General features: G+C 47.0%; 4 protein-coding genes across 4 annotated transcripts; 2 read left to right on the forward strand and 2 right to left on the reverse strand.

Moving 5' to 3' along the window:
- Positions 1 to 385: 385 nt before the first annotated feature.
- On the reverse strand, positions 386 to 4,320 carry LOC4340662 (plasmodesmata-located protein 6). The gene is made up of 3 exons (XM_015786677.3): positions 3,315 to 4,320; positions 1,016 to 1,117; positions 386 to 893 (listed from the first exon to the last, which is right to left on the reverse strand). Exons 1-3 carry the CDS (start codon positions 4,165 to 4,167, stop codon positions 883 to 885), a joined length of 966 nt encoding a protein of 321 aa, XP_015642163.1. The 5' UTR covers positions 4,168 to 4,320; the 3' UTR covers positions 386 to 882.
- Positions 4,321 to 12,791: 8,471 nt separating this feature from the next.
- Positions 12,792 to 14,489, forward strand: LOC136357129 (uncharacterized). Its single transcript, XM_066311905.1, has 4 exons — positions 12,792 to 13,105; positions 13,182 to 13,440; positions 13,533 to 13,818; positions 13,909 to 14,489. The coding sequence occupies exons 1-4, from the start codon at positions 12,990 to 12,992 to the stop codon at positions 14,391 to 14,393; spliced, it is 1,146 nt and encodes a 381-aa protein (XP_066168002.1). The 5' UTR covers positions 12,792 to 12,989; the 3' UTR covers positions 14,394 to 14,489.
- Positions 14,490 to 18,418: 3,929 nt separating this feature from the next.
- Positions 18,419 to 20,368, forward strand: LOC107276707 (potassium channel KAT4). Its single transcript, XM_026026377.2, has one exon. The coding sequence runs from the start codon at positions 18,536 to 18,538 to the stop codon at positions 20,366 to 20,368; it is 1,833 nt and encodes a 610-aa protein (XP_025882162.1). The 5' UTR covers positions 18,419 to 18,535.
- Positions 20,369 to 20,463: 95 nt separating this feature from the next.
- Positions 20,464 to 27,465, reverse strand: LOC4340663 (probable peroxygenase 4). The gene is made up of 6 exons (NM_001425700.1): positions 27,237 to 27,465; positions 26,919 to 27,032; positions 23,122 to 23,207; positions 22,858 to 22,952; positions 21,936 to 22,061; positions 20,464 to 20,875 (listed from the first exon to the last, which is right to left on the reverse strand). The coding sequence occupies exons 1-6, from the start codon at positions 27,310 to 27,312 to the stop codon at positions 20,695 to 20,697; spliced, it is 678 nt and encodes a 225-aa protein (NP_001412629.1). The 5' UTR covers positions 27,313 to 27,465; the 3' UTR covers positions 20,464 to 20,694.
- Between the last annotated feature and the right edge of the window lie 156 nt (positions 27,466 to 27,621).

The raw sequence follows: 27,621 nt of genomic DNA on the forward strand, positions 1-27,621 counted from the left end.
ATGCATTGTACAAAGGATGAGTCTTCTCTGCAATACTAATATTTAGCGTAGGTTAGTTTATATGTCAACCACTCATAGTTAAAGGGCAATACTGCGTTTCTGTCAAGTACGTATGGAGCAATGCCGTCATCTCACGAAACTTCAGTTCATTTCGTTCCCATTGTTCACTCCTTAGCAGAGGTGTAAACAAATACACTTTTCCATCATCTTAAAAAAATTAATCACTCATGACGACGTTCTAATGATGATTTGAACGTACAGTAGTACTACCAAAGAGAGGGAGCACTAAGATGGATCATGATGGCCGCCTTGTCGTTCTCATAAAAGCTGGAATTATTCAGCTCCTCAACCGCCTTACTCACCAAAGTATTATATGCCATGGCAGTACAACAAGGTCGTAGTAATTAATTTACCCATCAAGAAATCAACAATGATGATATACATGAGTACATTGGCACCACTCACCAGTCACCAACCATGCATTGTATATATATAATTATATATATGAGATAAGACCAATTAACAACTGCTTGGACATGATGAATCATATATATTAATATATATATAAGTTTCATAAACAAATTATCTAACAAGTAGACACCACACTTTAATTAACTCCTTGATTATTTTTTTGAGTAATTTTTCCTTAGTGGCTAGTTGCAGGTAGCAGCTGGAATCTTCACCTCACACTTCAGCACAGTGGCTCCCTTTCAGCGTAGGTCATTTCGGCATGGCTTCCTCTTTGTTTTGGCCCATAATGAGACGACAAAAGAGACCCTAAAAGATAAAAGAGATGTGTAGGAGAGATACCAAAGCAATGCCCAAGAAAAAGCCACACCGACCGATCCAATCTGAGCTAAGTGGTGACCATCCTGCTCACCCTTAGCTTTTGCCTGCAGATGATTCAGGTAAAAAAAAAAAAAAAGGTATATACATCAATGAATATACCATGAACAATGGCTATATATGATGAACTGAATCAAGATTCAACAAATTCTGAACCCAAAATTCTTACCACCGACACCGCCGGCTCTTCTGACGAAGGAGAGGAAGACGATGACGAGGGCGACAGCCGCGACGAGGCCGATGATGATTGCAAGTGTTTTCCCAGATTCATCTGATGAACAATTGGAACAGATCACCCACAGAAGAACAGTCAAAAGCCGAACTAAATCTACTCCTTGTATGTGATGTGAGTGAGTGAGTGTATATACAGAGTGTAGTAGCTTTGTGCAAAGCAGACTAGTTAAAGGTTTAAAGCTACACGAAAAGGGCAGAAAAAAGGCTGAGCGGTACACTACCCACAATGGGATACCAGAGATATCCTACCCCTGTTTTCAAATTCCAATGATACAAAGCTGGATCATTTTGAATCCACTTTGTGATATTCACAGCAACCTTATTGACACCAAGAAAGCGAATCCACATCAAAGTTCTTGCTAAAAGTTCAGAGCAAAAGTGAAGGGAAGAAAAGTTCTTTTGGGGGTTCTTTTGTTTGCTATACACCTTTGTGGCTTGCACCAAATTAACCACAATTTGCTTCTAGCTAGGCTGTACTATCTGTCATCACATTGGCACACCATATACAAAAACTAATATACTATGCCCATGCAAAATATACAGTTATACACAACACAGGTTAGATTTGAATTGTAATGTCTGACTAGTACACATTCAGATTTCTGTATTATTGCAGTGTGTGTAATTGAAGAAGGCCAAGCAGATCAGAACGTTCTATCTGGTGGATCAATCATTGACACTCTCTAAGAGAGAAATGTGGGGGCTACTCATGCAGTGTCATGCCTAATTTCAGATGTACATTTGCACAACACTACATGGAAACCCCTGATTTCAGGAAGCTCTGCTTACTTTCTTGTGTTGGTCAAGAACTGGATCACTCACATCCAACTGTGATGTCGATCCCTAATCATGTAGCACACAATGTGTAAATTTCTGCACCTCTGACTACAAGGTCTATCTCTACCAACATCAGAATTTCTTCACTTGAACTAGCAGCTAACTTCAGATAGTTCAGCTAACCTGAACAGAAGAGACTGGGTGTACCGTGCTTAACATTAACTACTGCAAGTCTAGGAAGGCTAAAAATTATTAGTGTCATGCAATGATGTTCGTGCACTCATCATGGCAGAGACGTAGGAAGTACCCTTGGGAATATATAAAGTCTAATTTCAGTAAATGACTAATGTTAATGATTCAATAGTACGTGTAGTTTAATGTTGCACTGATGATCCCAGCTATGGTTGCAGGATCCAACAAATATTCAGAATTCCGTAAAAAGTAGTGACCCAGATGTGCAGGCTCTCGCATCAACGCCATTTCTTTAACGCCCGTTTCGATGCAATGTAATGTACTCTACGGTTATCAAGATAACGGTGAGCCCAGTAAGATCCACAATGTACAATCATCAACAGCTAGATTATACAACTGGATCGGCCAATGTGCAAAGGAAAGCAACCTAAACACTTCAGTTGGAAACTGGGAAATCCCCAATAACTAATACTTATACCTTAAAATCCATATATCACTCAAGAAGAAAATCAAGAATGTGTCATGTGTATCACTATACGAACTGCATATCATTTGGCTTTATGTATTTTTTATTAAAAAATAAAGATCAAGATATTTTTAATTTGTCCCGCAAACAATTAAAATTGTTTTATCCCCAAGTGTCTCCTTTGGAGTTTTCACAATAATTAGTCTAATTATCGCGGTTCGAAAGATTTCTCATGTTTTACTACTTGTAAAAAAAAATTAGTGATGTGATGGTAAAGTCGTGGGTGCATAACAAATCCTGTTGTCCACAGATTTTTATACATACGCAGTTGCATTTTCAATAGAAATTTAGTTAGACCAAGATTCACCTCTTGCCACTAGTCTCCATCTCTTTGAGCGTGTGTTAACGGGAGCGATTTAGTAGGTGTTGAGTGTGGCATGCTTGTGTGCAAATAGCCATTTTCCATGAATTAAAAAAAAACAGCAGCATCCAAATTTTTTACTACTAGTTACTGTAGGGAAAAGGCCATGAAAAATGGAACGGCCAGAAGAATGGAAAAAAATGGTTTTATTGTTTGCCTTATGCTTATATTTATAAGTCAAAATTTAAATTTTTGAACTTAAGTTTTTTTATTTTTTTCATCGTAATTTATTCTACAACATTTGATTTTAATTAAGTCACTGAGAACACATATATAAAAATTTTATTTACAAATGCATTTTTATTTGCCAAATATTAGTAATAAGCCATTAGGATAAGCATACGAATAAGGGAAATAATGGGCTGTTTAGATGCTTACCGTGGTCACTGTACGTGTGCGGCACAAATCCATATGCGTATCCATTGCCTCCGCCCACAGCGCCGCCGCCGCCACTGATGCCATTCCCGCCGCCGCCAATGCCGCCGCCGCCGCCGCTGATGCCGCCTCCGTTGTTGTCCCCGGTTCCGGCATTGGACCAGAAGCGCGCGTAGCACTTGCCGAGGTACACCTCGCCGGCAGAGGCGTACCCGCAGCCGGCCTTGAGCTGCGACGACGCGGCGGAGACGCAGTCGGTGCAGGCCTTGGCGCCGAGGTCGCCCACGCACTGCGACATGGCCTGCACGTACCCGGCCGCGCCGGCGCGGTACGAGCCGTCGCCGGCGGGCGCCGCGGCGGCCACGAGCGCGCCGAGCGCCGCGTCGCGCATGGCGACGACGCCCGTGTCGCTGCCGCCCTCGCCGCCGCACTTCTTGAACAGCACCGTGGTGTCCTGCCTCCCGAGGAACGAGTCGTTCCCGTAGCGGACGAAGCACGCGCGCAGCTGCACCCCGGCGCCGGCCGCGGAGTTGCAGAGCGACGCGAGCTTGGTGGCGGCCGACCTGACGCAGCCGCCGCAGATCGCGGCGGGGAGGTCGGAGCGGCACTGGTAGACGCCGACGAGGCCGGTGCCGGAGGCGGCCGACGGCGAGGTGTAGTTGGCGTAGGCGGTGTAGCCCGCGCTGTTGGTGAGCGCCGAGAGCGCGGTGTCGACGTCCGCCGCGTACTGCGTCCCGGCGTCGTAGCGCGCCTGCGAGCACCCGGCGTACACGAACGCCGTGTAGTCGTCGGCGCCCCGCGCGCGCGTGGCGCAGGCGCACAGCACGAGCAGCGCCGCCGCGAGACGCTTCGACATGGCTGGGCTTTTCTTGGCTCCGGCGAGATCCGCGGCGGTGGTTGGCGTTGGAAGCCGAGACGAGGCGAGGCGACGCCGGTGGAGGAGGCAAGAGGGCAGTGGAGTTTGTGGTCACTGTGGTTTGCTTAGTTCGAAGTGATGATCTGATGGTTTTTTAAGGGTTTTTATAACTGGACCACTGCAGCAGGGCAACACAAGTCCGTGTCAAAGGTGAGTTTTTTTTTTCTCCACTGCAAAAGTAGGGTGCATGGCTGTATTCATGTCAAGAAAGCACTTTTGTAGTATCACAAGTATGGTAAAAATGCAAAAACTTTTGCCAAATAATCAAAGCGCATATATATAATTTTTTTTCCGAGGAACATATATGTTTTTCATGTATTGAATACCGTCGAGACTTCATTGTAAATATTCAATTACTGTCTAAGATATACTACTACTCACAAAATCAGAAATGTATACCCCTAAGCTCATTTAAACCGTTCAAAGGAGGTCCCATAGTAGTATTTTTGCTTAATTTTGCTGACGTGGCGTCTTAGTCAGAAAAAAAATTAAAAAAATTACGTGGGGCCTATATGTCAGTTGCAATTTTTTTCTTCTCTTTTCTCTCTTCTCTCTTTGCCGGCGGCGGGCGGCAATGGGCGAGCGGCTTCACCGTGACGAGCGCATGGCCGGAGGCAGGAGGAGCGGCGGTGGACGGGCGTGGCGGCAAGCGGCGGCTCCGGGCACAGCTGCAGAGCGTTGGCGGCAGCAGGCGGCGGGCGAGAACGACCGCAGAGGACTAGCGACAGTGGGCGGCGGTGCGCGGCCAGAGTCGGCGGAGCGGCGGCGGGCGAGCGGGGGACGCGGCGTCAGCGCGTGGCCAGAGTAGGCGGAGCGGCGACTGCGGCAACGGCAAGCGATCGGCGAGCGGCAGCTCCAGGCGCGAATGGAGCAGAGGGGCGGGGGACGCGGGGGGCACGGCGGGCGAGTGGCGGCAAGGCGCCGCCTTTTTCCCCCTCTCCGGCCGGCCTCATCTCCTCCCGGTCCGCCCGGCCTCCTCTCCCGTCTCCAGCGGTCGTGGGAAGAAGGGCGGTCGCCCGCAGGCTACGTGGGCAGGGGCGTGCCGACGGTGACGAGCAGGCAGCGGCCACTGTCGCACAAAGATGATGAGGAAGTACAACCGTCGCCGTGAAGCCGTTCCGGCTGCGCGCCGCTTGCCTCCGCCGCTGACGCTCTGCAGTCGTGCCCGCCCGCTAACGCCGCCGCTCCGCTTGCCTCCGTCCACGTGCCGCTACTGCTCCCCCTCTAAAACCGAAACAGAAGAAGATAAAAAGGAAAAGAGAAGAAGATTGCTGAGTAGGATGGTTGATCCCACACTTTTTCTCACTTACATGTGGGTCCCACGTATTTATCTTTTTATTTTTTGCTGACTAGGATGCTACGTCAGCAAAACCTGGAAAAAATACTGCTATAGGACCTCCTTTGTACGATTTAAGTGAGTTTAGGGTACACATTTCTGATTTTGTGGTTAAGGGACTAAAAAAATTCTCGCTGTTAAGTTAAGGGACCTTCGGTGAACTTATTCGAAAAATATATAGCGTGTGTACAGTACGGTTGCAAGGATCGCCCTTGGCGTATGGGCCGGATAATAGCTGCCGGGACGTGGCCGTCTAGAGGAAAAAGTACACCGAAGGTCCCTCAACTTGTCATCGAGTTACAAAATCGTCCCCAAACCGCAAAACCGGATGCAACACATCCCCTAACTTACAAAATCAGTGCAAACTAGATCCCTCGGCGGTTTTGACTCCGGTTTTGACCGACGTGGCAGCTGACTCAGCGTGGGACCCACATGGGTCCCACGTGTCAGCCTCTACTTCCCCTCCCATCTCCACCTCTCTTCCTCTCTCTCCTCCCACGAAAGCAGCTGGGTACGGTTCGGCTGGCGCGGCGGATGGCTGGTGCGGAAAAACTGGGCGGCGCCAGCGGGGGAGGAGCTGGGCGGCGCCGGCGACAGGTGACGCCTGACGCGGGGACTCGGGAGAAGGGGCGACACGGGAGAACGGGCCACGCGGCGGCGATGGACTCGGCGGGTGCCCCGACCGCGGAGCTGTTCGCCGCCTTCGCAGGAGAACCGCGGAGCAGGCGAGCGAGGCGGGCGGCGACCTCGCTTTCGTTCGTGTGCGGCGTCGGCGTCGTCTTCATCCTCTGCAGCGAGCTCCCGGCGAGTTGGTGAAAACTGCAAAACCAGGCAGGGGCTAGCAGGCAGTCTCGGTCGCGTGTGCGTCGGGCGGCGTTATCGTCGGCGAAGGAGGCGGACGAGGGGCTGAGGGCCGGGTTGCTACGGGCGGTTCACGGTCGTGGGCGGCGGCATGTCGGAGGCGTCGGGCGCCGCGCGCGGGGTGTGTGGGGGAGTGCGGCGTGCGGCCGTCGTCGTCGCCGCGGGCTGGAAGCTAACCGGCGGAGAGTCGCCGCTGCCGGTGGCATCTCCTCCCTCATCGGCAGCCGCCCGCGTCCGCCGTGCCCATATACTCTTTGCCATCCGTCTTGTCACGCCGTTCCTCCCACCCCGCATGCGCGCACGACGTGCCCACCGTCAGAGGAGAGGGACACGTTTGGTGGGTGGAAGCGGACAGCGACAGCGACGATGACAACACGGGTCCGGCGAGCGGCGAGCGGCGGTGCACCTCGATCCAGACGGCATGGAGGCCACCTATAGGCTACAGCGCACGGTCAGCGGCGGCAGAGGCCTGCCGAGGCAGCGCGACAAGCGTTGTGGGGGCGAAAGTCGGTGGCAGCTGCACGCCGTCCTTGCTGCCCCACAGCGCACGCTTATCTTCTGTGTATTCAACTCTTCATCTCCACAAGACTTCAGTGATGAAAAGACACACGATGCACCGCCGCCTACTGCTAGCCCGATGTCCTTGGTGACCGGTGCTCCTTGTCTCTGTCTTGATGCAGCAACGTGCCTCGTCGTCTCCCTCTCCCATCTCCCATCAATAGATTCATCCCCAAATTTGCGATTGGTTGCATATGGACGACGATGGTGGCAGCCCAGGCCGCTCGACCGCCACGGCGCCACGCCGCTGTCCCGGGCCGCTCAACGTTGCGCCACCACGTGGACCGCTCGACCTCCGCGGCGGTGGGCGCGAAGGTAGAAGCGGGCGCCACCGCGGTGGTGGGTGCGGAGGCACGGCTGCTGCTCTGGACCGCCGCCGGCATCGGTCTGTTGTTCGGCGAAGTGAGAGAGAGGGACAGAGGAGGAAGGGAGAGAATACGGGGAAGAGAGGAGGCTGAGGTGGCCACGCTGACATGTGGGGCCTCACGTGGGTCCCACGCTGAGTCAGCTGCCACGTCGGTCAAAACCGGAGTCAAAACCGCCGAGGGATCTAGTTTGCACTGATTTTATAAGTTAGAGGATGTGTTGTATCCGGTTTTGTGATTGGGGGACGATTTTGTAACTCGATGACAAGTTAAGGGACCTTCAGCGTACTTTTTCCCCGTCTAGAGCATCAACTACTGGGGTTGCCTCTTGCCCACGCCACGGGCCTGAGGCCGTCACGCAGCCTCGGTGCTGGAGCGGTTGATGGGCTTTCTGCCCCCACCGGTTCGGAATTTTTTTTATTTATAATTTTTTTTATTAAAAGTTTTACAAAAATAATTTTCCATTTTGAAAATTGACGGAAATAGTCGCCTACCGCCCTCTGGGAGGGCGATTTTTAAAAATCGCCCTCCCAGAGGGCGGCGAAACTGACGTGGCAGACGGCCGTTCGCTCTCGGGCGACGGCCGTCAACGAAATTTGCAGGCGGCCCCCTTGCCGCCCTCCGCGAGGGCGATTTTCTACTGTGCGGGGGGCCGCCTGCAAATGGGCGGCGAGGGGGGGCATGGAATTTTGCAGGCGGCCCCCTTGCCGCCCTCCGAGAGGGCGATTTTGTACTGTGCGGGGGGCCGCCTGCAAATGGGCGGCGAGGGGGCATGGAATTTTGCAGGCGGCCCCCTTGCCGCCCTGGGGGAGGGCGATTTTTGCCTCCCCCCTATAAAGCCCAGCCCCTCCCCTGTCAAATTTCATTATATTCACTAAAAATCCAAAAAAACGAAAGAGAGAGAGAGGGGAGGGCAGCAGAAGGGGAGCGGCGAAGCCCTGCTGGTTCGCTCACTTCATCACAGGTATGCTCCCATACATCTTTTGCATTTGTACTAATATATTACGTTTGAGTACATATGTTGCGTTTTAGTTTTAGTTCCATATATTTTAGCAGATCTGTAGCACACAGCACATATGTGTAGATCCAGAGCATAGAATATAATAGTATGAATTGAGACATAGACAGTAGTGTTAATTGTAAGATGTAGTTTAGTTTGATCTGGAGAATGTAACCTACTTTTAGAAATTTAGAGAACAATATTGTAGAGAATGTAACTTAGGGCGTAGTACAGAAATGCGAGGTTAACGCAGTTATTGTTTTCATCAGGCACAATGTCAAGTAAGGTCACATTTCAGATAGTTCACGGTGAAGGAAATATTAGATTTGGTCCAGATGGTGTTGATCTGTCAGATTTTGTAATGACATCTAAGGGCATCGATAGGCCTGCGGAGAGAACATTTGAGTCAATTTATAGTTGGTTGTTGAGAGGATTTAGAATAGACCAAGAAGTCTACACAATGTCAGTATCTGTTGTAGTGAGTCGTTCAATAGAAGGTTATTTTTGGGAACTAATGCCAATGGACAGCACTGCTGCTTGGAGACGGTATGTGGAAATGGCTTTTGAACGGTCATGGCCCCTCGTTATATTTGTGTCGGTACAAGAGAAAGATACAAATGTTTCAATGCAAACCGAAGATGTGGAGGGTCCTAGCAATGCAGGGGATGTTGTTGGACCATCGATGCAAAATGAGGAAAATCAACAAAGGGAGGAGCAGGCCATGGGCATGGCGGATGAGGGGGAGAGAGTCGGTATAATTGTTGATGAAATGGAGAGGGAAGATTCGGATAATGAGCAAGCGGAGGACGACGCATCATCCGATGAGGAAGGTGATGTAATGGCCACTGATTGGGCAAATGAGGACTTCTCTGGTCTTGTTATATCAGAGGGTGATCATGTACCCTGGGAGTATAAGGAGAACGAGGTAATTGAGGGTGCAAGGTATGCTCATAAGGATGAGATGAAGGAGGCGGTGAAGCATTGGGCAGTTTCATTGCAGAGAGAGTTTAGGGTGGTCAAGTCAACAAATTATGTGTATGAAGTGAGGTGCATGAAGGAAGAATGTCCGTGGCGTGTCCATGCATATAAGGGTAAATGGAATGATTATTGGAAAGTTAGCATTGTGACCGAGCACAAGTGCTACTTACAAGGGGTGGAGAAGTATCACCGAAACATCACTTCAGCTTTTGTGGCAAGTGAGATGTACAGCAGTGTTGTTGGTAACATTGGCTTTGAACCAAAATCAATTATTAGGCACATCGAGAACAAATTCAAGTACACCATAAGCTATGCAAAGGCCTGGAGAGCCAAACAAAAGATCATTGAGATGAGGTATGGCACATTTGAAGCTTCTTATGATAATTTGCCTCGTTTGTTAGCCACCATTGCCCAGAGGAATAATAATACTTACTATGACCTACATACATTTACATCGGTTGAAGATCGAACAAAGAGTGTGCTGCAAAGAGCCTTTTTCTCATTGGGTGCTTTCATCAATGCTTTTGTGCATTGTCGACCTGTTCTATGCATAGATGGAACTTTTATGACAGGTAAATACCGAGGTCAGATATTGACAGCAATTGGGTGTGATGGGAACAACCAGGTTCTACCTATGGCTTTCGCATTTGTAGAGAGTGAGAACACTGAAAGCTGGTACTGGTTCCTAGAGAGAGTGCACATTGCAGTGGTGCGTATGAGGCCCAACGTTTGCCTTATACATGATCGTCATGCGGGTATGTTGCGGGCTATTGACTACTTGCAGAACGGTTGGGATGAGAAGGGACTTCCAGCTAAGTGGCCTGATGTTCGGAGTCGGTGGTGCATGCGTCACATGGGTGCAAATTTCTACAAGCAATTCAAGAACAAGCATCTTATGGATCTCTTTAAGAGGCTCTGTGCACAGAACCAAGAGAAGAAATTTAATGAGTTGTGGGACAAGTTGGATGAGTTGACAACGAAGCAAACAGATGAGCAATCTCGCAGACCACAAGTTGAAGGTGACGAGCCTCCCATACCTCTTGGTGCATTACATGATGACCCACCAACAATGAGAAGGAGGTCAGGTTCGGCCATCAGAAATTTCTCTCAGTGGATTGAGAATGAGCCTAAGGAGAAGTGGGCTCTATTGTTCGACACCGATGGATCTCGGTATGGCATAATGACAACCAATTTGGCAGAGGTGTACAACTGGGTAATGCGAGGAGTTCGGGTACTTCCATTGGTTGCTATTGTTGAATTCATCCTTCACGGCACGCAAGCCTACTTTAGGGATCGATACAAGAAAATTGGTCCGTCCATGGCCGATAACAACATAGTGTTTGGCAACGTAGTGACAAAGTACATGGAAGATAAAATCAAAAAGGCACGGAGACATAGAGTTGTTGCTCAAGGCACACAAGTGCATCGGTATGAAATAATGTGTGTTGATAGGAGCAGGCGTGGTATCTATCGCAAGCAAGCCGTGCAGGAATGTGTCTTGAAGGCGGATGGTGGATGTACCTGCAGTTGTATGAAGCCGAAGCTTCATCACCTTCCTTGCTCACACGTTCTTGCTGCTGCCGGTGATTGTGGCATATCTCCCAATGTGTACGTCTCAAATTATTTCAGGAAAGAAGCAATCTTTCATACATGGAGTGAGGAGATATATGGGTTCGGGATCTCAGGATCCTACACAACGCTGAGTGCCCAAGTTTTTTATATTCCAGATCCATCTAAGTTAAGGGTGAAAAAGGGTCGACGCCAAACTAGACGCATCAGAAATGATATGGATGAGTCAGAAGCAGGTGGGAGGAATTTACGCTGCAGCAAGTGTGATCTGCGCGGCCATACTTACAAGAAATGCCCGAAGAATGCAGAAGTTCCAAGCGGCGCTGATGCTAGTCCATCTGGACAGGCAAGTGATGGTAGGCGACCAACTGGTGAAGGAACAACAAGCAGGCGCGCAAGGCCAAGGCGTCGTCGCGCAGCAGGCGATTCCATGGTGTAACAATGCTTTCGATTTAGGAAATAAAATGATGTAATGAGTGTTCGGACTAAATACTTCTATCGTGTAATTTCAATTCAATCTTGTTGTACTGAGTACCTCCGACTATTGTTGTACTAGTACTATTGCGAACTATTCGGTGTTGTATCATAATGTTATCGTGATGAGTGTTCGGACTAAACACTTTTGTTTGTTTGTACTCTTGTTTAATATGTGTTAGTAATTCGCTTATGAACATTTATTACTTATGTTGAACTAATTATTTATATGTTTCTGATCAACCTATTTGATGCAGGTATGGCGTACGACACACCGGCGCTGTTGAACCGTGGGATTGACAGGAACCACCGCTCGTTCCTGTCAGCAGTCGAGGGTGCACAGCTCGGCACCTTCCGTCCACGCACGTCGCGCGAGTGGTTGCGTGTCGACCCCCGTCACGTTCCTTGGTACGCGTATGTTCACATTTGAACTCAACTTTGCTTTGTTTTGCACTTATGTTTGAAGTTTGCTCTATACAGGTTGCGTGCGGCAGGCCTTCTACCACTTTGTAGGCTTGTTGAGGCGGCGGCGGACGACCGTGACCCAGCGAAGCGGTGGGATGCAGACCGGTCACTCCTTGCCGCTCTTGTAGACCGCTGGAGACCTGAGACGCACACGTTCCACCTTCCCTGTGGGGAGATGGCTCCGACACTGCAGGACGTGTCGTACCTGCTCGGGCTACCGCTGGCGGGAGCACCAGTTGGTCCCGTCGACGGTGTTTTTGGGTGGAAGGAGGATATCACTGCGCGCTTCGAGCAGGTGATGCGCCTTCCACACCTAGGACCGACCACCACCCTTCCTCCGTACTCTACAGTCGGGCCTAGCAAGGCTTGGTTGCTCCAGTTCACTGTAAGTAAATAAGATGTTATTATCATACATGATTATTTGCGACCGGATGAGTGTTTTGTACTAACATTTCATTCTTAACTGTAGGCGGACCTTCTGCACCCTGACGCTGATGATTACTCGGTCCGACGCTCCCTTGAGGCGTACCTGTTGTGGTTGTTCGGGTGGGTGATGTTCACTAGCACCCACGGGCACGCTGTGGACTTCCGGCTGGTCCACTACGCACGGGCCATCGCGGATGCTCAGCCACAGGACGTGCCGCAGTGGAGCTGGGGTTCTGCCGTGCTAGCAGCCACGTACCGTGCCCTCTGTGAGGCGTGCACGAAGACTGACGCGGGAGCGATCATCGCTGGCTGCCCTATGTTGCTTCAGCTTTGGGCAGCCGAGAGGTTTGCCATAGGACGACCAGTGGTGGACAGCGCACCCTACGGGGTTGGTCGCAGCGCGCAGTGGCCAGAGGACGGTCCCACGATGGGGACTTACTGGTGTCGACGTGGGGTTAGTGCAACTTCGCTGCGTTATAAGTTTATCAGTCATCTTCTTTTTTTTTCCTTCACATAACATGTCTAATTCCGATCATGTTTATTGCAGCGTCGTTACGCTCACGTCCAGGTGAGACGTGGTTACCCGGACTTCGTGTTCGAGTTTGACCGTCTCCAGCCGAGCGACGTCATCTGGGAGCCGTACACAGAAGAGGCCGTCGCTGCGAGAGCACCGCTAGGACTTTCGTCCTTGTGCACACGCGACCAGGCTTACTGGCTCACCATCCTGCCGATGGTGTTCGACATTTTCGTTGAGCCTCACTGCCCGCAGCGTGTGATGAGACAGTTCGGACTTAGGCAGGTGTTTCCGGGCAACGTGCAGCCGACCGTCCCCCCTGCCGACCACTCGTATGTTCGGATTGTTCATTTCTAAATTTTTATGATAATTACATCATCGAGCCATACAATTTACCTCTCTTCACAGGTTGACTCGACGGGGACAGCTAGCAGGCGCACTTTGGGCTCCACGTGTACAGCAGTACGTTGACGACTGGGTGTTAGCTACAGAGGAGGTGATCAACGAGCTCTTCCCACACACGGAGGAGAACTACCGTGACTACCTTCGCTGGTACCTTCCTCGCACTCGTGCGCGTGTGACCTTCACTCCAGACGCCCCAGAGCCGCACGTTGCCGCTGTCACGGACGCGTATCCCACGCACCGTGACCGAGACTACTTCGTGGCGGTACGTCCAATTTGTATTACTTCCAACAATTATGTCATTTATCTTGCATAATATAGGACAACTACTGAATTTTTTATTTCCATCTTGCATAGGCTGATGCGGCACGGGATATCAGTGCCGATATCACCGCAGTCCAGGTGAGGTTGAGCAGAGGTTTGCACTTGACTGACGTTGAGCAGAGGTCGACCTTCGACCGGATGCAGGAGAAGATGCGTGCGGTCATGCGCGTCTTCTCCTGCCGCAGCGCCGTGGACGTCGTACCTCCAGCTGGTCCGGTACACCCACGGCCTCGCGGTCCTACCGTCGGAGCAGGACCTCGTTTGTCTTCGAGCGCCCCTAGCTTCGGAGCAGTGCGACCTACAGCACCGGTTTCGCACGGTACAGTTCAGCCCAGATATTAGTTCATTTTTGTTTCAGCTTTTGCACGAATGTGTCACCATGATTTAACTGCACGTTTCCTCATCGCAGGACCTCGTATGCCTTCGAGCGCGTTCGCAGGCACGACCGGCGCTTCCGCGAGCTCCGCAGGGGCGTTCGCCACCTCTTCGGGCGCGTTCGCCAGCTCTTCCTCTCACGGAGCGTCGATCCCTCACCCACACGGTACTTTACTTTTTATTAATACTGTTAAATACCTGTACGAAACTGATGGTCCTTGTCCAGCAGGATTTGCAGCCGGGATCTTCGGTACTGGGGCCTCTTCGTCTCACGCCGGTAGGACTGGTCCTACTAGCCAGTTCTACGACGACGACTTGCACGGTGCAGACCACCAGGACGTACTAGGCTCCTCTCAGCTTGGAGGAGCTCCAGAGGCGCACACTCAGGAGCAGCCAGAGGTCACACCTGTACAGGCAGGACGGGTTGGCCGTGCCGTACCCCCGGACCGACTCACGTACTCCCAGGGGCACATTAGGGCGCAGGGTAGGAGGGACAGGGGTAAGAGGCCTCGTCAGTAGTGTTCTACCTCTTCAGTCCTTATGTGACCGTTTCTTTTGGCTTACAAACTTGTAAAGCAGTACTACTTTTGCTATTACTACTGCAGTACTACTTGTGTTTGTCTCGTCTACGTAGTTCTTTTCATTCGTATTGTGCTCGAACAACTTATGCTCACAACAACACACTTTCGGCGCTTCACGGTAGTGCCATATCCAGTAGCGCGCACAGTCCACAACAGCACACATGAAAATGGAAGCCTATTAATTGGTAATACGTAATCTACAATTGAGATTATGTACAACATTCTTCACTACAATTTTACATTTTGGCAGCAAACCAAATATGATCAAATGCAATTTTACCTTACCAAATATTTGGTAGTGCCAAAACTTGCTTATATTTTGGCATTAACAAAATATTTGTACGGTAACATTCCAAATATGCCCTAAAAAATAATAAAATTGTATTTTACCAGTCTTGGAGATTTTAATCTTGTATAGTTTTCAATATAAAAAGATTTGATAACTATTGATATTTATATAAAAAAAATATAGAGCACAGTGCAAAATCGCCCTAGCGGAGGGCGGCAAGGGGGCCGCCTGCAAAATTCCATGCCCCCTCGCCGCCCATTTGCAGGCGGCCCCCCGCACAGTGCAAAATCGCCCTAGCGGAGGGCGGCAAGGGGGCCGCCTGCAAAATTCCCTGCCCCCCTCGCCGCCCATTTGCAGGCGGCCCCCCGCACAGTAGAAAATCGCCCTCGCGGAGGGCGGCAAGGGGGCCGCCTGCAAATTTCGTTGACGGCCGTCGCCCGAGAGCGAACGGCCGTCTGCCACGTCAGTTTCGCCGCCCTCTGGGAGGGCGATTTTTAAAAATCGCCCTCCCAGAGGGCGGTAGGCGACTATTTCCGTTAATTTTCAAAATGGAAAATTATTTTTGTAAAACTTTTAATAAAAAAAATTATAAATAAAAAAAATTCCACCGGTTCGCAGGCTCCGGCTAGCGCCTCACTCCCGGCAGGGCGCAGGCAATGAGACATACTAGCAATCTACTCCCTCAGTCCCATAATATTGCAATCTATGACCGGATAAGACATTTCATAGTACAACGAATCTGGACAGATGCATGTCCAGATTCATTGTACTATGAAACATCCCATCCAGTTCTAGATTGTTATATTATGGGACAGAGGGAGTAGCATGCAAGCTGCACAGCACAAGAAGGAAATCGAAGATTGCCAACATGTCACACGAGGAACCCATGCTAGCATTTTGACTAAACTTTAATTGGCTTTGAAGAACGACCCAACAACACAAAAATGTATTTTATACATAGCATATAAGAAATAAAGCATATTTTAATAAAAATTAAAGATGCAAAAAAACTTGAAACTTATACACAAACTTCCACGTTTTAAGAGCTAAAAAATCATATTTCTTTGAAACTTCTAATAGGATAAAACAATTATTAACTTGTATGTCCAAAAGGATATTTTGGGTATTTTGAAATAATGGCCTAACACAATAACGTATTAAAACAATTGATGAAATCATTGTTATATTATAGAAATAGATAATATTAATGGCAATCCCCTGTTTCGAAATTTCCAAACCCCTAGCGCTGGGGTGGCGACGATGGCGGCGGAGCCGCGTGGGTCACTTCGCCGGCGGCGGGGGAGTGCAGCAAGGGTGGCCAGCCCGAGTGGCGGCTCACCCTCACCTCACGGCGAGGAGCTCGCGGCCGCCGCCACCGAGCGCGACAACCTCGCGACCTCTGTCAAGGTCCAAGCACGAGTTCTGGCTCTCTCCCCGTCAGGGTTTCCCAAACCGCCGGGGCCGGGGTTACCGTGCCCCGGCGGTAAGCACGGTTATCGCGCGGTAACCGCGGTAACCGTGAAAAACCGTGCAAAATTTATCAAAAATTCAAATTATTTTTAAAATTTATTTGAATTTAAGGAGGTTACCACGGTATTTATATCACCATACTCCGCGGTAAGCCCGGTAACCGCGGTAACCCCGCGGTTACCGGCGGTAAGGTAAACCCTGCTCCCGGCCACGTCCAACTCCCCACCACCAGCAGCAGGAATCCGAAACGCTCTCGCATTTGGGATTTGGGAGTCCGTCGCAGACTGCGCGACACGATGGATCCACTGCCTACTACTATACGGTGTGTGTGGTTCGACACACACATAGCACATAGCAGCAGCTTGTCTCTACAATCATGTCGTCGCTTGCGCATCTCGCCAAGATAGTCTCTCTCGATGCTGTCTTGCGTTCAGATTGCGTCGTGCTATTCGTGCTATTAGAAACAGACTCGATGACAAGGACGTATTCAATGTGAGCAAAAATATTGGGTGCCGAATCTCTGAAAACAGTCTTGACGATAAGGACGTACTCGGAATAATTAAAAAAAAAGAGTTCAAATAAATGTTGAAAATTCTCTTGGTTATGTTTGTGATGGATCTAATTTGAGAAAGAGTAATATTGCAATAGGTTTATATATAGGGGCTATTCTTTCAACCTATGTGCTTGTGAATATGTTGCATTATAAATCGTTTGAAATCATGAATCTTTATTGCTAATTTGAGCTTAATTGTAATATATTTGATTCATGTTTATACTACGATGCATGCTTGTTAACTAGCTAATGAATTTATCTCTCTTGTATTCCAAAACATGACCTTGAATTGCTTTAGGTACACTTCAAAGCTCTCGGAAAAAAAATAGAAAATAGAAAATAAAAAAAATTGGTTATTACAAGTGGCAATCATGACATCATTGCATTTATTCTTGGTGAAATTATTGTCAAAGGGAGTGAAATATACAAAATGTATGCTTCTTGAAAGGGGAGAATTGAATTGTTTTGATTTTAAAAATAGCCGATTTTGTACTTTGATTGCAAAATTGATGGGAGAAATTCTTTCTTTTAAAAAGGGGGAGAGTTTTTCTTTTTCACTTTTGTGATTTTTGTTTTTATTTTTCAAGAACACAAAATTATATTTTGGTGCCAATGTGTTCATCAAGGGGGAGATTGTGAAATCATTGTCATGATTAATATTTTGTGATGAACAATTGGCTATGCAAATGATTTAATCAATGAAGTGGTTTGAAAAGATGTGTGGATGTTGGTGTGAGTGCGTGTGACTAATGTGGATCAGGTTGTGATATCTGTGCTCAGAAATGGTTGTTTTGTCTGATTGTGTGCAGGTGACTTGAGGTCAGCCTTGGTCAATGGTGAGGACCAGGACTATGCTCAGAGTAGTGCAGAGGTCTAGTGCAGTCGGGATACCACGTGAGAAGGTGACTAGAGTTAGGATTCTTGGGGTCAACTTCGGTCAACGGTGGGATCGAGACTAGACTCAGGGAGGAATTGAGATGCAGACGGTCAAGGATACTGGATGACGAAGTTGGATACGAGATGGCACATGGTGGATGAATATCATGTGGGAGAGATTTTCGTAACGGGCTTCACGAGGTATGCGTGCAAGCGTCGGTTTTCGTGAAGGAGATTCGAAGAAACTGGAGAGGAGTACTCCCTCCGTCCCAAAAAAAGACAAACCCTGCTTTCCGTGTCCAACGTTTGACCGTTTGTCTTATTTGAAAAAATTATGAAAAAAATTTAAAAGATAAGTCACGCATAAAGTATTAATCATGTTTTATCATCTAACAACAATGAAAATACTAATTATAAAAAAATTTCATATAAAACGGACAGTCAAACGTTGACACAGAAATCAGGGTTTGCCTTTTTTTTCGACGGAGGGAGTATATATGGTGCTACAGTGCTTCGGGTACTGTAGCATGCACATGTATGCGTACTATACAGCTAGCTTGCTTTTGGTTGTGTTGGCGTTGGCTGGTTGGTCCAGGAGCGAGCTTGGCGTGTGCATGGAGGCAGGCCGACAGACAGCAGGTTGTTCGGGTGGCAAGCGGCAGTCCGAGTCCGACTCGGTTGGATGGCAGGCCGAGTCGGCCCAGGTGGCCCACGCGGCAGGAGGCAAGAACGATTTGCAGTCCGACTCGGTTGGAGTTGGCTGCGGTTTTTATTTAGAGATTGAAGATTGAGTTCTAGAGGAACTAGGAGGTTCACTTCTACTTTGTCTAGGAGGATTTTGAGTATAAAACTACATCAACTTGAAAAGAACACCAACAAATAAGGTGGAAGAATGACAAGACAAGGCAGCACATCGGTGACAATACTACCAGTAACGATGAGCCCCGCCATGGCCGCTAGAAGCGAGCTTCTCCGGCCGGCATTTGGTGAAGCATCTCCTTCGCTAGGACGGTTTGTCATTAACCCTCACAGCTGCAGCTACAGGTGGTGGCACATGTTCCTGATCATGCTGGTGTTGTACTCGGCATGGGCATCGCCGTTCGAGCTGTCCATGGAGAAGGCAGCCTCCATTGCTCTTGTTGTCACAGACCTGGTGGTCGATGTCTTCTTCGCCATTGACATTGCCTTATCCTTCTTCGTCGCATACCGTGACACCTCCACCGGCCTCCTCATAACTGACCGCAGGAAGATCACAATGAGGTACCTGAAACGGCCGTGTTTCGCTCTGGATGTGGCCTCGACGATTCCTTTACAAATAATCTACCAGCTTGTGACTGGCAAAAGACAAGGACTGTGGGGGCTCCTCAATCTTCTCCGTCTTTGGCGACTACGGCGCGTCAGCAAGCTCTTTGCGAGGGTGGAGAAGGACATCAGATTCAACTATTTGTGGACCAGGCTTATCAAGCTCCTTTGTGTGACACTGTTTGCGCTGCATTTTGCCGCTTGCATCTACCTGTGGATGGCATTCAACTACAAGATCAAGGAGCTTACATGGATAGGCAGCCAGATCCATAGCTTTGAGGACCGAAGCGTGTGGTTTTGCTACACCTGTGCAGTGTACTGGTCCATCACCACGCTTGCCACGGTCGGCTACGGTGACCTACATGCCACCAACATTGGCGAGATGCTTTTCAGCATAGCCTTCATGCTTTTCAACATGGGCCTCACATCCTACATCATCGGCAACATCACCAACCTCGTTGTCCGTGAAACCTCCAACACCTTCAAGATGAGGGACATGGTGCAGCGGGTGTCGGAGTTCGGGAGAATGAACCGGCTGCCAGAGGCGATGAGGGAGCAGATGTTGGCCAGCGTGCAGCTCAGGTTCAGGACAGATGAGCAGCTGCAGCAGGAGATGTTGTCAGAGCTGCCCAAGGCTGTGCGGTCGGGCGTCATGAAGCACATGTTCAAGAGTGCTATCGAGAGCTGCTACCTATTCCAGGGAGTCTCCGACAGCCTCATTGTGCAGCTGGTCGCGGAGATGAAAGCAGAATTCTTTCCCCCCAAGGCTAATGTTATCCTAGAGAATGAGACCTCGACGGACTGTTATATCATCATCTCTGGCGAAGTGGAGGCATTGACAACCCTTGCAGATGGGACAGAGAAGCATGTGAAGAGAATAGGACCTCGGGGCATGGCAGGGGAAATCGGGGTGATGTTCAGCATTCCGCAACCATTCACCATCCGGAGCAGGAGACTCACCCAGGTTGTCCGCATAAGCCATATCCATCTGCTTCAGGCTGTCCGGCCTAACACCGCAGATGGGTACATCGTGTTCTCCAATTTTATTCAGTACCTTGAGTCTCTGAAGGTGCAAACAAAGGATGTGGCTTTTGTCAGCGATCATCTTTGGAATGGAAACTCAATGGTTTTGAGAAGGGCAACCGAGGTTGCTGTAGATGAATCAAAAGAGGCCGCTCACAAAATGTTACCATGCAAAGAACCCAAACGGGTTGTTATTCATGAGCAACTTCCCAACGCGACTAGCACAGCACTGCATCCTTCGCCGGGGAAGCTCGTCTTACTCCCAGATTCGATGCAAGAACTGATGAAACTTTCAGAAAAGAAATTTGGGAAGGCCGTGAGAGGGATCCTCACTGTGGAAGGAGCCGAGGTTGAGGACATTGAAGTGATAAGAGATGGCGATCACCTGTTATTTAGTTAGTAGGATATGCCATATGCTGTGGCAGATTGTAAATGTATATGATATGAGCATTTATATATGTTCAAAAAGATAATATTAATGGCAAATCGTTGCACTAGGACAAACTTAATGATATAAAATAGGTTTTCTCAAATCTTATTAAGAGTGCATCCGTATATACATAATATTCATATAAACCAAGATTTAAATCATAATGATTAAAGTCATGCAACTATAACTCCACTACCATACACCAGTGCTTCTCCAAATATGGCATTTTGTAAGTACACGAACAATACCTATGATGCAATACAATGTATTTGGGATAACTTCATTTCCCAATTACTTTATACAGTACTCCTAAATGATAGGCTCCGGCAAACTGTACTTTGTGAAGATGCCCTCTCTTCCTCCAACTTGACGAACACACTACCATCATATATACCTCTCACACTATCCTTGTGAAAATATCCGTTCTTATCACTTGCAAGACCATAAATTAGCCCCCACTCCTGTATAGGTGCAGCCCTGTGTTTTCAAGGAAAAGGTGTAATTAAACTTAAGTAATCACAGGTAACCATTTTTGTTAGAAACTTTAATTTTGTTTTAATGAAAACCAAGAACTTATAGCATCAACTAAGAGCATGCATTTTCTTTTTCATTTGATATGGATAACGGCTTAAAAGGATGTTTTTAGAATGGAAGATCTATATATTAAGACAACAATCCTCCTTTCATGTTCAACTTCAAAACCAGTAGAATTAACATCCTCAATTGTATTTATTATGGTTTTAGAACAGATAGATAAGGGTTTCATTTACATATCTAAAGGGGTATTTGGTTGCCAACCACAGTTTGACCACATTCTGTTTGGTTGTAGCCACAATTATGGCAAGATTCTTTTCTAATAAACTAGGTCTCACGTGTCATTGACTCAAAGAAGTGTGGCGATGCTCCCTTAGATTTGATAAGGTGTGGCCAATAATGTGATCGCCTCAACTTAGGCAAGTGGTAATATTTGTTAGCAAATTAGTCCCGTTCTTTTCTTCAACAAGAGTTGGATGAAAATTAAGATTTTTGTGGCACACTTTTCAAACTGCTAAACGGTGCGTTTCGTGCGAAAACTTTCTATATGAAAGTTATTCTAAAATATCGTATTAATCTAGTTTTCAAGTTTGTAATAATTAAAACTCAATCAATCATACGTTAATACCACCTCGTTTTGCGTAAAAAACTTAATCTTCATCTTCATATTCATCTTTAGGAGAAATGAACACCATCTAAGTGTCATTCACTTTCCTACTTTTGGCAGCATATACCTATGTTGGTGTTGGTGTAGAGGCCAGGTTTTACCTATTATTTTAAAAAATAAATCCACTTTCCTACTAGGAAACCACATCATTGAAAATCACCACTATGACAACCAAAACATGGTGATTGAAAGTTTAAGGTAAAAAGATATACTTTGAATACAGTTCAATGGTCAAAAATGAACTTATAGTTGCCCCAAGAACGTAATTGACAGTTTTTTTTTCTTTTGTGTGGGGAGCAATTGATAGTAACTGACCAAACATATTAAGAAAATTACCATGATTGTGGGTCATCTGGATCTCGATTTGCTAGAATCATCTCTTTGACCTCCAAGGATGTTAATGCATCTGGTCTATTTTTTGCGTGTTTCGAGAAAATTTCCTCAAACTTTGCAGGAACAAACCTGAAAATCATCATGTTTAATATATATATAGATCCAAACAAAGTGTAGAAATCTTCAAAAAGAGCATGCAATTAATTCTAAAGACCAGGCCTAAATAGGCCTCGCGCATACTGAATATGTGCAAATAAGATGCAATATAATTATTAAAATTAAAACAAATTGATACTTATGGAATTTGAGTCCAAAAATAATTGAGTTTTGCATGGTTTCATGACAAGAAAGAAGTGATAATTTGAACCATAAATATATTATTCAAAGGCTAGAAATAATTGAGGTGATGTGGCTTAATGAGAGAAGAGAAAAATAACATTAATTACACTTAGTGGGGATGAACTATATAAGTATATAGGATTACACTCGAATAAATGTAGGATGATGCCATGACCATTTTGATTTAAGGAAAAAATTAGTGTGTTACTATTATGACCTCTGAATTAATTGCAACACATACCGTACGAGAAAAGAGTGTGTGGGAGGAATTTTTGCCAAGGCATAACTTAATTAATCATGTATAGTATTACTAATGTATGTAAAGTGGAATAAAATATGCATCTAAAAGTTGTATTTCCTATTAAACAAAAGATAGAGTATATCAAGCAAATGTTCAAAACTCACTAAAGTTCTTTTGTATGTACTCCTAAAGCATTTAAACTAATAATATGTAATTATCTTGCTATTTAGATACATATGCATCACATATTATTGTTAATATGCTTGACATTAATTATATGATATCATGTGATATCTTCTAACACTTATGTAAGATATGTATATATAGGCATGTGGTTGGTGTTACCTTCCTTTAGCATCTAGTGCACCTGTGTCACTCCCGTGCATTCCTTTATAGATGTTCTTTATGTATATCGACAAGTGAGGTAATGGTGCGTCCTTCTGCACATTTGAATACGGAAACAATATCTGGTCAATTATTTCCTTGTGTGTACAATAAATTAAATAGCATATCTAGTTAGTCTATTTTGGACCAAATTCATAATAAACATGTCATTATTTTTATATGATTTGTTTAGAATTAGGGTTATGAGAGGGATTGAGAGAGTACGGGGCTTGTTTTAGGACCAAGACCAGCATGCACAGGGGCGGCAAAGTCTCTAGCAAATGCATAGTCACAACCGATTGCAACAATCCCTGCAATCCAAATTAAGCAGTATACGTTAGTAAGATATAAATTTGTAGTGATTTTATATAGACTAGTTCCAATAATATGTGCTAATGCACACATCAATTGTGATCATTTTTCATGCATGTGAATATCCAAAACTCAGGTTAGGCATTTTGGCCACCTTAATCCGTGAATGAATTAATTAACCAAGCACAAGAGTGAAATAATCTAACTCTCCTTGTGTTATAAGCATATATAGTAAGAAATTCGGACCAAACTGGCGGTTGAACGGAATAACTGGAACAAATAGCATGAGCAGCTCAATTATCGCAGTTGAACTGATGTGACCCGGATAACCAGGTGGTTTCTCATGTGATTAAATGATCTAACATAAACCGAGCTGGCTTAACGAGCGCACCAACAAAACTTGACCCACTAAATGCGATAATCGATCCGTGGTGGGTGGGATAGCCATCGGGGACCAACGTGCCCGCCTGCGAAAATCATCTCAGCAAATAAAAAAAAATCCACCACCCCTACCCACCGGCGGCAGCCCTACCCACGGGCACCGCTACCAGCTTCCCCCTCCGGCTGACGGCTCTCCTCCGTCCGCCACCCCACATAGGAGAGGGAGGATCTGAGCCACCGCCTCTCCTCCTCCTTCTGCCGGCCTCCACAGGCGTCATTGTCATCATCGTCGCGTCGCCGCCATCATCGTCACGGCAGTCATCGACGTTGTCGTCGCCTCAATGTGGTCATCGTCGCGTCGGCGCGTTCTTCGTCGTCATCGTCGCATCGACGAGGAGGGGAGCCGGCGGCGGCGGCAGAAGCGGCGAGGATGCGAGCCGTTGTCGTCGCGCGTCGTGGCTGGCGGCGGAGGCAACGAGGAGGGAAGTTGGCGACGGAGGCGGCGAGGAGGCGAGCCGGCGCATTGCACGTCGTGGCCAGTGGCGGAGGCGGTGAGGAGGGATGCCGGTGGCGGAGGCAGCGAGGAGGCGAGCCATCGTCGTCGCGCGTCGTGGCCAGCAGAGGAGGCGGCGAGGAGGGGAGCCGGCGGCGGAGGCAGCGAGCTGTCGTCATCGCTCGTCATGGTCGGCGGCGAAGGGGGCAAGGAGGGGAAGTGGCGGAGGCGGCGAGGAGAGCGGGCGGAGCCACCGCCCACACCACTCCTCGGAGCCGCCGCCGACACCGCCGCTCGTCGGAGCCACTGCCGCCGCCATTGCCCTGTTGCTCGTGAGAGGGAGAGAGGGAGAGAGAGGGGGGGGGGGGGGGAATGAGTGGTGGGGAGGGGTTGAGTTGAAGAAGATAAGGACTCGATGACTTAGATTTTTTTTCGTGGAGGCATGATTTTGCAGGCTGTTCCGCCTGCGAAAATCAATTTTTTCAGGCAGATCACTTAAGAGGTCCGCCTGGAAAAATTGATTTTTGCAGGCGGATGACGGAAGTTCACCCCGGTTTATATTTTTGTAGGCAGATATTTGACTCCGAGGGTTATACCCGCCTGGAAAAATAAAAGGCCAACGTCGCTAAAAATCGTTTCTCTAGTAGTGTAGGCAGTTGACCACTTACTGCTAAATAGTATAAATGTTAAATGTAGTTAACTAATACCTGTGTTTCATATTATAAGTATTAAATGGCAATAAGGCGCGAGGGGCCGATCCACGGAACTACCATTTGGCTTGACCCAAGCACGGCACAAGACGATTGGTGTCAGGCCCATGACTGGCACGGCACGGTCCAGTAAGCAGGGGCGGAGCTAGAATAAAATGAAGGGGGGTTCCACTCGCTTACTTTACTCTGGTTTGAATCAAATTTAGCTTGATACGGGTGCCTAAGTTTATACTGACGGGGTATATATATGGCGAAAATAGATAAACTATAGGTAATTTTTTTTGAATCGGGTTCCTGGGCACCCCCTAGCTATATTAGCTCCACCCCTGCCAGTGAGTAGGGAAGAAAATAGTTGAGGGACCTAAAATAGACTTAATTCAGCCATACACGGCATGGCCCAAAAGAGAGGATGGATGCTAAATATACTTACTCTAGCCATATGTGATACTACCCAAAGTGATGAGGGAGGAAAAATAGACTTATTCTATGGACAAGCACAATAGGTCATCGTGTCTTCAGGCCGGGCCGGCATGGCCTGAGTCTTATTGTGCCTAGGCTGTTGGTGTAGCCTGTGGGCGGGCACGGCCCGATGTGTAGGTCAGGTCGTGCCGGCACGACTGATCTCCGCCCGGGCCGGATCATGCTCGGGCAGTACGGCCCATTTGGCCATCTATAATTATAAGTCGTCTAATTTTTCTCCTAGTCAAACTTCTATTAGGAAAAAATTAATAACATCTAAAATATCAAATTACTTTCTTTAAATCTAATATTGAATATATTTTGATAATATACTCGTTTTGGGTTGAAAATACTATTTTATTTTTTCTATAAGCTTGAACAAACTTAAAAAAGTTTAACTTGAAAAAAAGTCAAACGACTTATAATATGAAACAGAGAGAGTACTAAACCTCAGTTTAATGGGTGGTTCACTTGTTGAACGGAGGAACGGAGGGACCGGTGAACCGAGAGTATGACCAGCTGGTTGGGTGGCTGGTCCAACCTTTTGCACTATGGTTCTATGGATCGATAACCTAAGTAAACCACCCCCCCCAACATTCAACCCATAAAAAAAATATAACCACACCCCCCCTCCCCCAACATTCAACCCAAAAAAAAAAAAACTAACTAGTAGATTTATTGTCAAACACGAAAACTAAAGCCCAATTACGAGAAGCAATTATTAAGAATCTATACAAGTTAGAATTATCCAACTTTGTTCTAGGTACTAGTTCAATGTCTGGATTGTATAGTTATTAGGTCTCATAGTCTAGGGGAGACTGGTGTTTGGGGATCCTAGGATTTGGGAGTATTTACCACTATCAGGAGCTCATTCAAACATAGACCAGGTGTAAGGGGATCACCTTAGCTCAAATTTTCTCAAGCCTTATTATATTGACCTATAAGTAAATATAAAATTCTGTAAATTAAAACTGGAGCCTTATGTTTTTTTTAACATCCATATGAGCAGGTTTATGAAACAGTAACCAAAGGCTTCGAGTTGGCTCGAGATCACAAACCACTCGATAATTAAGCCAGCCAAGTTAAGAAAAAAATCAAACTGAATTTAAACTATTTTTATTTTTTTTAACTTCGCCGTAATCCGTGGTTTTCGCATATGCCAAGTTTTTTTAAAAAAAGCTGAATTTAAGCTCTATATAAGATTTTGTCAAACTTCACTGATAGTCCACGGTTTTCGCGCGGACCAGAAAAACGTATATATTGAGTCCACACATTTGCCACGTATTGGCAGTATCAATAGTGGCAACACCAACCATAACTACCAGCAAAGCAGCTGGACCACACGTCTCCTCTTTGTGATTGGCGTCTCCTCTTCTCCTCCACACATCTCGAGGTAGATTTTTTAAAAAACACAGAGTTTTTGCACACCTATCACTATGGCTTGCGCTCAATATAACATAATCCTTACAGGCTTAAATAACATTACCTTAACTATGCATTTGCTAGCTTTATATATATGGCTGCTACAATGAAGTTCTGAATTTAAATCATATAGGAGTAGCTAGAGTAAAATATATATCGGTTTTGAACTTATGTATATGTACATATCTCTCCATGCCAAACTAGCACAATATTTTCGGAACTCATTGTTTAATACATCTAATCACCTTCAATGGTCTCCGACGGAGTAATAATGCCATCCTTGTTCCGGTCGAAGAACGAAACATGTTTATGTAGCGCCGTCATGTTGGCGATATCAATTTCCGCCGTTACATGTCCCCCTAAAAAAAAATCGCAGCAACAACAACATGCAAGTTAATTAGAAAATTTGTATGCCACCACTTCCTTTTTCGCTGAAAGGGTTACACCAAGATTTTACAGCCTGAAATCATTCATTTAATATTTGAATTTCATCTGTATAACATGAAGGTGGATATATAAAAAGAAAGATCTGGAAAAACAAGGCAGGTGCCAGAGGGACTTACAGCCAAGGACCCATAGAAACAGAAGAGCAAGCACCGGATTGCCAGCAGCTGCCGACGACGGTCGTTGGGCCCTCATCGCCGCGCAGAATTGCTCCCAAATGGAATCGCATATACCAGCTTAAATAGCTAGCTAGGGAAGAACTAACAAGACTTTGGATCGGGTGCGGTTGCTATAGCTACCGCCGCCCGTTAGCAGTCGGATGATATGGTGGGTTTTGGATCGAGCAAATAGATGGTCAGATTTGAGCCACATGTATATAAATAGCAACTGCCTACTCCTATCTTACTGTAAAGTTATAACCCACTAATTCTAAAGCTCAACATGCAGACATGTCACATTATCATTTACAAGCAATAATTACATATAAAACTAATGTAAGCACGC

This window comes from Oryza sativa, chromosome 6 (assembly GCF_034140825.1).
Source record: "Oryza sativa Japonica Group chromosome 6, ASM3414082v1".
Lineage (NCBI taxonomy): Eukaryota > Viridiplantae > Streptophyta > Magnoliopsida > Poales > Poaceae > Oryza > Oryza sativa.

Coding starts and splice junctions, on each gene's coding strand:
- LOC136357129 (XM_066311905.1), top strand. CDS start 12,990: ATGGTGTTCGACATTTTCGTTGAGCCTCACTGCCCGCAGCGTGTGATG. Junction 13,441..13,532: donor ACCGAGACTACTTCGTGGCG/GTACGTCCAATT, acceptor CATCTTGCATAG/GCTGATGCGGCACGGGATAT. Junction 13,819..13,908: donor TACAGCACCGGTTTCGCACG/GTACAGTTCAGC, acceptor TCCTCATCGCAG/GACCTCGTATGCCTTCGAGC.
- LOC107276707 (XM_026026377.2), top strand. CDS start 18,536: ATGACAAGACAAGGCAGCACATCGGTGACAATACTACCAGTAACGATG.
- LOC4340663 (NM_001425700.1), bottom strand. CDS start 27,312: ATGAGGGCCCAACGACCGTCGTCGGCAGCTGCTGGCAATCCGGTGCTT. Junction 23,208..26,918: donor TCCGTCGGAGACCATTGAAG/GTGATTAGATGT, acceptor TTTGGATTGCAG/GGATTGTTGCAATCGGTTGT. Junction 22,062..22,857: donor GCACTAGATGCTAAAGGAAG/GTAACACCAACC, acceptor GATGATTTTCAG/GTTTGTTCCTGCAAAGTTTG.
- LOC4340662 (XM_015786677.3), bottom strand. CDS start 4,167: ATGTCGAAGCGTCTCGCGGCGGCGCTGCTCGTGCTGTGCGCCTGCGCC. Junction 1,118..3,314: donor GCACACGTACAGTGACCACG/GTAAGCATCTAA, acceptor ATTGTTCATCAG/ATGAATCTGGGAAAACACTT.